Genomic DNA, 11,547 nt, shown 5'->3' on the forward strand with positions numbered 1-11,547 from the left:
GAGAAACTCTGCTCTTCCTCCAACTCAAGCATCCATCTTTACTTCAGGCATGTCAGCAAGCACTGTTGATAAAGTCACAGTTTCCCCTCCAAAAGGTAAAGCAAAAGACCTTGATCTGCTATTCATCACTGGAGCTGCGGTTTTGCGATAAGTTATTACCATTTGTGGCGTGAAATATTCTCCATCTCCCCTCTGATTTGTGTGTCAGTGTGCATTCGTACCTGCTCAGCGTGTTTCCGTCCAGCAGATTCACAGCTGAATGCTCTGCAGCTGCTTTATAACAGCTCACCTGGGTGTGTGTGTTTCATTAAGCCGTTAGCACAACAGTAATTATTTGCTTTCCCACACTTGGATTCAGATGCAATTCTGCATTTACATAGGATTTTCTGTCATTTAGAGTGTTTATTACTGTTTGTGTACATTGGGAGTCGATGTTGTGATTTTCTTCTCATGACATCAGATGATCACTCCATCAAATAATAGCTGTCATTCGTCAACACACACTTTGTCAAATAAACACAACTTTATTTGTATATTCTTTACTGTCTCAGATGGGTGTTTGCGCTCGTTTTGATGAGGTTGTGCTGCATTGACCCCGTACATTTGGATCAGGAACATGAGATGGTTCAGTTTTTTAAATGCTGCTGGGTTGAAGAATAAGAAAATAAACAATGAACTGCAATAAAAAGTAAAAATTGTTATTTTTTTGCCAAAAAGTAGCAAAAAAAATTCTCTCTTTTCTATGTTGTGAGGCTAATTTAATTTTGTATATTTCTATATTTATGTTTTTCAATCAAAAATCATTTTTAGGTTAAAAAACCATTTAAAAAAATCGCTGCTTTGGATTAAAGGCCAAACTTTTCTAATATTTTAATTCAATTTAAAGTAGAAAAAATATGTGGATTGTCTTTAAAGAGTCATGTGACCACAAGTACTAGTTTGACTCTGTCTGTGTCACCTGTCCTGTTTGTGTGTTTACATGTGTGTATGTGTGTGTGTGTTTACATGTAGGTGTGTGTGTGTGTGTGTGTGTGTGTGTGTGGGTGTGTGGGTGTGTGTGTGTGTGTGTGTGCAGGTTCCCACAGGGCGTGACACAGGTGAACGTCCTGATGTGTTTACAGAACATCTCAGAAGAACAGCAGAATGATGACGGTAAACAGCAGCAGACTCACAACTCCACCAACAGCAGATTAACACAAACACACACAACAAAGCCATGCAGCGACACGTTGACCTTCAGGTTCTGCTGTGGTTCTGTTCAACAGTCCAGTGTATGGCCCACATGGACCGCTCTAACCAGGGCTGCACGCAGAACCTGTCCTCAGGGTCACACAAGGACATGCAGAAGAAGAGGAAAGCGAGCGGTTCCGACAGAACTGGACCGATCCGTATCCAGAGTTCACTGAGAGGAGTTTTTCCCAGAGGCGTCACCCAGCAGCCTCATCCTTGCTCTGGCTCCTCCTCTTCTTCACCTCCTTTAATCCCTCCTGAATACTGTGCACCGCCTCCTGGTCTCCAGCCTGCTGAGCCAGACTCAGAGCCTCTTGGTAGAATCGGACAGAATCCTCTAGCCGGCCTAAGGAGACAGAACCCGATCAGACCTGCGGAGGGCAGATGTGGCTCCTTACCCGCTCACCTGTGCTCACCTGTGTGCAGCAGGATGCCTGCCATGTTTCCCAGCAGCACATGTTGCTCCAGGTGCCCTGCAGCGCGGCTCAGATCCACCGCCTGCTGGATCAAAACCAGCGCCTCATCATGGCGGCCCTGAAGGTCCAAGATGGTGGCCAGGTCACTCATCAAGACCAGAGTCTGGAGGGAGGTAAACAAACTGTTCAGAAAAGTTTCATTTTCCTCTGTGAGTCTCAGGTGCGCTCACCTGTGGATGAGTCTCTCCTTGCTCCTGGCGGCAGATGTTTAAAGCGCCCTGGTAGTCCTCTCTGGCGTGGTTCAGGTGTAGGTTTGATGCTCGGTACCGGGCGCGCGAGTCCAAACACAGACCGAGCAGCAGGCGGGTCTCCTTCCTTAGAGCTTCCGCCTCCTCTGCCCACAACATCAGTGATGAGGAAAACAAAAAATAAAAGCTGCAAGCCTCCACCATTTTCTGCTCCAGCCCTGTTCCTCCAACCCCCCCCCCCCCCCCCCCCTCCTCCTCCTCCTCCACACTAATCATGCTTCCACCATCCTCATGATTATAATAATAATTATAATAATAGACTTTATTTGTAAAGCACTTATATTGTCCACACAGACCCAAAGTGCTGTCCAGTGACAGAGATAAAAACGAACAAAAGGATTGAATAAAACAGATTTAAAGAAAAGCTTCTAAGGTTACACTGTTAAAATAAAACTCATCACTAACAGTTCATGAAAGAGAATTCATTAAAACGTGGTGAGATAAAAGAAAGAGGGATAACCTCTGTACTGTGTATTAAAAGCCAAGTTTAAAAAGTGGCTTTTTAGAGAGCACTTAAAACAGGCAGTTATGTTGTCTGTCTAACATGAATTGTTCCAGAGTGTTGGAGCTGCAAAAACCTTGGTCCTCTATGAGTTTGACTTTTGCTTTCAGTCATTCTAGAAGCAGCTGATCTAAGAGGATTGAGAAGGGGTAGGCCAATATTAGGAAAACTCGCAATTTGCGATATTAATGATGATTAATATTATTATTATAAATAATAAATATTATTATGATGAAATAATATTACATGAAAAAATAGTAAAACAACCAAATCCATCATTTCCATTTAATTGCAACAGTTTTATTGAAATAATAACATAACTTAAATTACACTCTAAATGACCCTCGTCTACATAGGAGGCGGGCATCTAGCATAGAAGTCGTCCATCCAATTAGTCAAAAGGATTTTTTTTATACGTTAAATACTTCAAGTTTCCATATGATTGTTTTAGCACATTAAAGGTAACCATTTATTGCAATTTTCCCCGTCTTTTCTGATGTGCGTATTGCACAGCTTGATATCGTGATAACAATACATTTGCGATTTGTTGTGCAGACCTAGGAGGGGGCTTAAGGCTGCAGGAGCCCATTGAGATAACGAGGCGGCAAACCATGAAAGGATTTTAAAACAAATAAAAGAATCTTAAAATGAATTCTAATATGAATAGGAAGCCAGTGTAGTGAGGCTAAAAAAGGGGAGATGTGATCATATGTGATGCCCCAAAACAGACTAAGAGGCAAAAAAAAGACCTCACAGCTTCACCTGAATAAAAACTGGAGACAAAGTTGTCTTTTGAGTAAAATTGCAGTCATTGTTTTTAGGTAGTGGGTTATTGCTAAAATAAACAGACCTCATGATAATGAAGGGGGATCTAGTTTAGTTTAGTCTGAATTGAATTGAATAACGATATTGTTCTTCCTTTGAAAAGGCTTGGGTCAGAACTTGCTAAAAAACAATCTGGCTTACCAGAACTTTCCTGACCTAATTTCAGCGTTTGACATAAGCGGTTATCCGGTTGTCCGAGACAACCAGATTTCACGGAGGACAACCAAATGAACCTGATGGTTGTCCATGTGACAACCTGATCTTTTGTTCAACATTTTGGTATTTTTCGACTATTTTTCAAGTTTCAATGGTTATTATTTGGCAAACTCTGAATTGAGACCTATGCAGCAAATTCTTTCCACTGACAAACGAAGTGCATGCATGCAAGCGAATCCTTTGTTTCTACATCTGTACTTTTCAATAAAGATTACCGGTTTTCAAATACGTGTTGAACAATACCTGGTGCGACCGCTAGAGGTCTCCAAAAACACACAAAAGGATTTTGTTTTCAATTTTTTGGCAATACTTTGTGTAACCAGATGCTTCAATATTTAGTCAAATGTTTGTTTTTAATATTTAAAGAGTTTTTTAAATGTCCATCATAAGAGGCAGTTGATATTAGATGTATAGAAGAAATAAAGATGTAAGTACTGACATCTGAGTAGGTTTCGTTGCTGTTGAATATTGGTATCGAAGGACAACCAAAAATTGGGGAGGACAACCAAGTTTACTTGCCAGGTTGTCCCTTATTTCTAACACTGAATTGTCACCTGTCAGTATCTCACCTGTCTGCTTTTCTGCTGGAAGCTCTTTGTGTTTCTCCAGTTTAGCCTCCAGAGATTCTGTGCAGAACTTGAAACCATGTTCAGCAAGCTCAGCCCTCAAAAAACGACAAACTCAGGTCAGAAAACTCTGAACTTCCACCCAGATAAATCAGTTGGCCCGCCTCTCACTTGTTCCTCTCAGCATAGATGGTGGCCAGTTTCAGAGACATCTCGATGACGGCGTTGTCGTCCTGGAGGCAGAGTCAGCTGTGAGACTGCAGCTGTTCCGTTCAAATACAAATGAGGCGCCGGCACGACTCACCTCTGGAGTTCCTCCTGACAGCATGAAGCTCATGGCGGCTTTGAAGAGTTTCTCTGCCTGAGAGGAAGAGGAGCACAGATGAAGATGTCAGCTGACAGCTGAGAGCTGCAGGATATCTAAAAAGAGATAATGATGTGCAGGAATAAGAGTTACTCCTAAAAGACAAACCCAGCTTCACATAAAGTGAAGGAATGTATCTGATAAAAATGACAAACATGTTACAGTTTAACCACTTCCACAAACGGTTGTGACTATGCTGCAATGAGCCAATACTCACATTCTCCAGCTGACCCTGAACGTAGGCAAGATTGGCCATCTGAAAAGCAAAACAAATCTGAGTCACGTAAACCAATAATGTGGTGGTAGACTGCATTGTTAAGCTGCATGACAGCTCCTGCCTGGACAGGTGAGAGCTCACCTGGCTATAGGTGTAGATGATGGCCTGTGTGTTGTGGGTCTGATGAGCCAGAGCGACAGCCTGGTGCAGAAAGGAGGAGGCGGCCTGCATCTGACCACGGTGGATGCTGAGCTGTGTACGAGTACAAACAGTAAAAATATCTTTACTTCGCTGCAACAAAACACTACAACATTACTGTAACAATGCCACAGCCGCTCCATCGTAAACCTGTTCCTCTACAGGTGACTCTCCGTCTCTGCACCGTGCACTGTGCACTGTGCACGTGCAACATGCAGGAGTTCCTGCTTCTGTTTCAGCCCGGCTTATGGTACCTTTGCTTTCTTCAACAACAAGATCATCTCATCCTCCTTCTTCTGAGCTTCATCCCGTTTGTTTTCCTCAGAGCTGCTGAACAGGGAGAAGGCTGTGCGTGTGCACACACAGTCAGCACAAAGAAGAAATACACGTGCAGTTTTTGAGACTTTAGTCTGACCGAACTCACCGACTGCTGCCCACAGAACTCCTGCTCCTGTCTGGACGTTTCTCCTGAAGTGTCCATGTCTGCTCTGCGCTATCAAGCATCTGGAGCTGGCTCCTGCCTCAGGTTGTGATGTCACAGAGAAGCTCTGAACAGCAATGGAGCGCCGCCTGGAGAAGAGAAAAATATCTATGCATGACAAAAGCAGGCAGAGCTGTCCTGATTGTCTGATTAACAGTAGATGACAGAATTAAAGATCTGTCTCATAAGCCTAATTTTAGAATGATTATGGTCATCAACATCTGACATCAGATATTCATGCACCCATATTTAGCTTTGAAACATGCCTGATCTGTTGTAATATCTGTAGTAATCTGTATGTATTGTGTCTGTACAAACTGATCTGAGGTAATAATACGTTTATTTATCTACATTTTAATACAGATTTTTTTCCCATTTCAGATTTTATGTTTTGCTTTGGTCACATGACAGTCTTCAGGGATCTGGTTATCATTATCATCAGCTGGTTTATGCACCTCTTCTCACTCTTAATCCAGTGTAATACAGCAACAATATGTATTCTTATTAATTTGTCCCCTGATCTAATTTAAACTGGGAGTGTTTTTAATGATATAATAGTGAAAGAAATGCCGGTAAAACCTGTTTGAGCTGACGCTGTCAAATCAGAGGACACCTGAACGCACCACGTCCTCAAGTTTAAGGCGCGCGGCAGAGAAAGCCGCAGCTATCGAGCAGACTCTGAGAGCGGCTGACGGCTCCCACTGACGGAATTCTCCACTCAGTTAGGGTGGGTTAAAGGACACGAACTCACCTGAGTCCCGCCGAACCAAAAATCCCACTCTGAGTCCGGCGGAGGACGGCCAGGACCGCACGGTATGCTGCCATCTTGCCTGTTTACACAAGACCGGAAGTGACGCTTCAGGATGCACTTCTTCATAATAAAAGACGTACTGAAAATTATTTTATTTTGAAGCAATACAACTGAACGTTTGGCGAATGAGACACGACCCGTATTTACAGTGAATTCGCTTGTGGGTCCTTTCTGGCTATAAATTATAATTTTGCACATTTTCAGCTATCTCTATTTTAGTTTCAAAACCATTAGGATTTCTATATGTTGTTTGCTTTTCTTTCCTTTTCTTTTTTTTTTTTAAATATTTTGGAGAAAAAACTGATGCTCCTTAGAAACAAATAAAAACTTCAGGAAAGTTTTAGCTATGCATATTATAAACTATTAATTGTTCATTAAATAAGAGGCCCTTTCCCTGTTTTTATTTTTTGTATGGTACTTGTCTTGAGTAAGTGATAAAATAATTGGTACCAGGAACTTTTTAGTTTGTTGTCATTATTTAACCCTTTTAAGACAATTTTCTTGTTTTTTTTAACCTTGTATAGGTTAAAAAATACGAAAATAGGAATAACACTATAGTGTATTTAGTCGAATTTAGAGAATTTTACCTTTTTTTCAGGTATTTTGTCCATTTTTGCAGTCAATATTTAATAATTTACTACAGTTTTCTTCCACTTTTTTTGTGTTCTATGTCATTTCAAAGTTATTTTTAAAAATGTATTATATAAAGTATTTTAGTCTTTTCATTTCCTTTAGTGTTTCAGCATACTTCAACTTTTAGTACTCACTCAAGAATTTCTTTTATATATTTGATAATGATGTTGTAACATGACATATAAAACAAAATAATGACAGCAAATCAAGACAGTTCTTTGTTTTGGTTTTATTGTAAGTTTCATTTTTACTTTTCTTCAAGATGCATATTTACAATATTGACAATTGTTTTCCTTGTTTAACTAGACAGACACATCCATCAGAGAGCAGGTAGAGCCAAACATCAGACCTCGGACATCAGCTTTGACTAACGTTCAACCCTTCAAGAACAGGTCCAGACTTTATGTTTCAGATGAACTAAGACCAGGTTTCAACCCAGTGAAGCACAGATGGAACAATAACAAGCTTTCTTTTTAAGCTTTGTTTGTTTCTTCTCCATTTATGTGGTCTCTCATAACCGCAGAGGCTGACGAAAATATTTTATTAGAAGAAACCAATTGTTTAACTGTTGGGTCTCACTTCCTATTACTGTCACTACCCCTAATGTCCTGCTGGTTTTAAACATAGAGGTTCACCAAGATTTTCTTCCAGAAAGCAAAAATTCTTAGGTTTTACTGGTAGGTTTGAAGATCAAGCTATTTTGTGTCACCCACATTGACTGTATGAAAACTGGACTGAGTGACGAATGTCGCATTCAAACAGGAAGTATCCGTCACTTCCAAGACGCTAAAATCCCATCGACTTTTATAGAGAAATAGACAACTATTCTTCAGTCATCATACTTGAAGAATAACCATTCTTGCTCTGATTCCTTTATTAACATCTTCTTTCTTCTTTCTAATCCTATTTTCATTATATTTTTCTGTAGAAAAGGTTATTCAATTTATAAACTTACCAATCAGATGCTTCAATAAAAGTATGTCGTCACACGTTTAATGTTTGAAGCGTTTGACAGATTCTCCTGAGTCTGCTTTCAAGTGGCAGGGGTGTAGTCTTCTAACAAGCTCACTTCTGATTGGTAAGCGTGGTTCAGTAGATAAAATGACTCACTGCATACTGATGTCTGGCTCCAACATGGCAGCGTGTATATGGTAAAAATAAAAATAAGCGACTGAATTGACTTCATTTGGTTTGAGCTAGAAGTAAGCCATTTTCTATGGGTGACGTCACACTCTGTCCAGTTCTCTTATACAGTCAGTGGTCACCCACTGTCAAACCATCACACAATCAGCTTACTGTATAGATATTCTCATTTATCGAGTTAAATTCCACCAAGTAGTAGGTTAAAAAAAAGGTGGGAACTCATGAACCAGCTGATAAACCTGTTTCAGTTCACTGTTTTCTTTTATCTACTACTTACTCTATAGTGAAGCTTCAAACGACCAAAACACAAGCTGCACATTGTCATACAAACTTGCAGCACCCCCACCAGTCTGTGACCATTACTACAATATCTTGAGTCATGAGACAGCTCATTATGGGATTCTTTTAATACAAAAATGAGACCAGGATATGACACAAAACAGTTTGATATAACAGCTGCACATTCTGACTTAGTAAAGCTGGATTAAAAAGAAAATCAGTTTTTTTCTAACTCAATTTGGTCTTTTCTTAGAAAACGTCATATTGTATCCACGAGGAGGTCCAAGTCAGGGTCTCATTGTTCCGGTCCCAAGCCCGGATAAATACAAAGAGTTTTGTCAGGTAGGGAATCCGACGTAAAAAATCTTTACCAAACCAAATATGCAAATCAGATCTACAATATCCATACCAGATCGGTTGAGGCCCGGATTAACAACGTCCGCTATTGGTGCTGTTCACCGACAGGGGCCGGTGAATACAGGGTTGTGTTGGAAGGGCATCCAGCCCTGCCCAAACCACCTGATTTGTTGTGATGACCCCTTAAGGGATATAGTGAAAGGCAAACAAAAACAACATTGGTCGAACAGGACAGGAGAAAGACACATTCGTAGGAAGAGAAAGAAGAGGAAAGTCATGAGTGTTGGACTGAAAGTAGGGACTTTGAATGTGGCTATGACAGGAAAATGTAGAGAGTTACTAAAAGCTTAGGAGCAGGGTTTAAGTTGTTATATCATAGTGGACATAGGAAGAAAATTGGGGTAGGAACTATCTTAAAGAAGGGGTGGCTAGGAGTGTTTCAGAGGTCAAAAGAGTGTCAGAAAGAGTGATGAGTCTGAAGATAGAAATGGAAAGTGTGATGTTTAATGTTGTTAGTGGGTATGCCCGACAGGAAAAATGGGAGCTGGAGGAGAAGGAGAAATTCTAGTTGGACCTTGATGAAGCGATGATGACCATCCCTAGAAGTGAGAGACTTGTCATTGGCGGAGATTTCAATAAACATGTTGATGCAGAAAACAGAGGTGATAAGGAAGTGATGGAGCAAGTTTGGTATCCAGGAGAGGAACGTAGACGGACAGATGGTGGTTGATTTTGCAAAAAAGATAGAAATGGCTATAGTGAATACTTTTTTGAGAAGAGACAGGACCTATAGGAGTGGAGGTAAAAGCACATAGATAAACTACATCTTGTGTAGACGGTGTAACCCGAAGGAAATCAGTGATCGCAAAGTAGTGGTAGGCGAGAGTGTTTCCAAACAGCATAGAATGGTGGTGTGTATGATGACCGGTGATGAAAAAGATGAAGAAAGAAAGGGCAAAGGCAGAGAAGAGGACAAACTGGTGGATATTGGAAAAAGAAGAATGTTGCATGACTGGGTGGTCAGGAGGTACTCCCAGATGAGCGGATAACTACAGCTAATGTGATCAGGGAGACAGGTAGGAATGTCATTGGTGTGTCATCAGGGAAGAAATTTGATAAGGAGACTTGGTGGTGGAATGAGGAGGTGCAGGAGTCTATACGGAGTAAGGTGCAAGCTAAGAAGAAGTGGGACACTGAGAGGACTGAGGAGAATGGACAGAAGTACAGGGAGATGTAACGAAAGATGAAAGTAGAGGTGTCAAAGGCCAAACAAAGAGGGCGATAGTGACCTATACATATTAGCAAAGCAGAGAGACCGGGATGGGAAGTACCTGCAGCAAGTTAGGGTGATTAAAGATTGGGATGGTAACATATTGACAAATGTCAGTACTGCAATGGAAAGATGTAAAGAATACTTTAAAGAGTTGATGAATGAAGACAATACGGCAGAATCTGAATTCATTGCCTTCCCCTATGGATACTCCCCAACCCATTTATCCTTCCAAGCAAAGAGATATGGATCGTGTCTTCAAATCACTACCACTTGATGACATCATGAATGGTAACCAGACATCTACGTTAGCGCATAGCTGCTAGTCCTTGGAAAATAAATAACATTGGTTTTATAACTTTAAAAAGTCACACAAGAAGAAAAAAAAACATCACCTACATTTCAATGTAAACGAATGCGCTTCAGAGCACACCCACGCAAAGAAATGCGTTTCTCCTCTCGTCACAAGTACAACACGGATCATCCCACCGGCGAAGGAATACCCAGCTTAAGTGACTACAACTACCCCTTAAAAAAAATTTGGGACACTGCTATAGCTCCAAATGCTCCAACAATTGAAGATATAGAGATGAGCCAGAAAGGTAAGGGATGATTTCTGATTTGGCCTAAGAGAGAGAATATAGAATAGAAGACATGACTGTTGTGGAGTAGGAAGTAACAAAGATTATTAAGGGTGAAGTGAGGGGGACATTGAAGAGGATAAAGAGTGGAAAGGCCTGATGATATACCTGTGGAGGTATGGAAGTCTGTAGGAGAGATGGGAGTAGAGTTTTTTGACTGGGTTGTTCAACAGGATCTTAGGTGGTGAGAAAATGCCTGAAAAATGGAAGAGAAGTGTGATGGTGCCCATTTTTAAGAATAAGGGAGATGTGCAGAGTTGTTGCAACTACAGAGAAAAAAAGCTGATGAGTTATATGAAAGAGCAATTGAAGCAAGACTAAGCCCAAATATGGTTTCAAGGCAAAACAAAGAGCAATACAGATGCAATATTTGCTTTGAAGGTGTTGACAGAAAGTACAGAGAAGGTCAGAGAGAGCTACACTGTGTCTTTGTAGAGCTGGACAAAGCTTTTGACAGGGTGCCCAGAGAGTCTGGAGTGAAAGAAAAGTATGTTAGAGCAGTCCAGGACATGTATGAGGGCTGTAAGACAGTGGTGAGGTGTGCTGTAGGGGAGACAGAAGTGGAGGTGGGATTACATCAGGGACCAGCTCTAAACCCCTTCCTGTTTGAAATGCAGTTGGTCAGGCTGAAAGATGAGGTTAGACAGGAATCACCATGAACTATGATATTTGCAGACAATATTGTGATGTGTAGTGAGAGCAGGACAGAGATGGAGGAGAAGATAGAGAGATGGGAGGTTTGCCCAGGAAAGGAGAGGAATGAAGGTTAACCGCAGCAAGACAGAGTACTGTACATATGTGTGAATGAGAGGGACCCAAGTGGAAGAGTGAGGTTACAGGGAGAAGCGATAAAGAAGTGGGAGGATTTGATGTATCTAGGGTTAACAGTCCAGAGCAGGGGTCACCAACCCTGTGCCCGCGGGCGCCAGTGCGCCCGCAGGGAAAGCACCGAAAAAAAATCTTTTTTTTTTATTGAAGCAAATATTCAACAAACAACCACGGCATGTCTGTCAATGACAACAATATTAATTCTGAGATAAAGGTAGACAAAGAAAACCCAAATATGTAAACAAATATAACTTAAAAAATA

General features: G+C 41.0%; 1 protein-coding gene across 1 annotated transcript; it reads right to left on the bottom strand.

The window, feature by feature from the left end:
- Positions 1-504: 504 nt before the first annotated feature.
- On the bottom strand, positions 505-6,209 carry ttc19 (tetratricopeptide repeat domain 19). The gene is made up of 11 exons (XM_023965686.2): positions 6,075-6,209; positions 5,267-5,412; positions 5,097-5,188; positions 4,786-4,896; positions 4,645-4,683; positions 4,368-4,424; positions 4,235-4,296; positions 4,067-4,161; positions 1,877-2,040; positions 1,647-1,809; positions 505-1,576 (listed from the first exon to the last, which is right to left on the bottom strand). Exons 1-11 carry the CDS (start codon positions 6,146-6,148, stop codon positions 1,428-1,430), a joined length of 1,152 nt encoding a protein of 383 aa, XP_023821454.1. The 5' UTR covers positions 6,149-6,209; the 3' UTR covers positions 505-1,427.
- Positions 6,210-11,547: the final 5,338 nt, after the last annotated feature.

Source organism: Oryzias latipes, chromosome 17, assembly GCF_053564925.1.
Source record: "Oryzias latipes strain Hd-rR chromosome 17, Olatipes_Hd-rR_3.1".
Taxonomy (NCBI): domain Eukaryota; kingdom Metazoa; phylum Chordata; class Actinopteri; order Beloniformes; family Adrianichthyidae; genus Oryzias; species Oryzias latipes.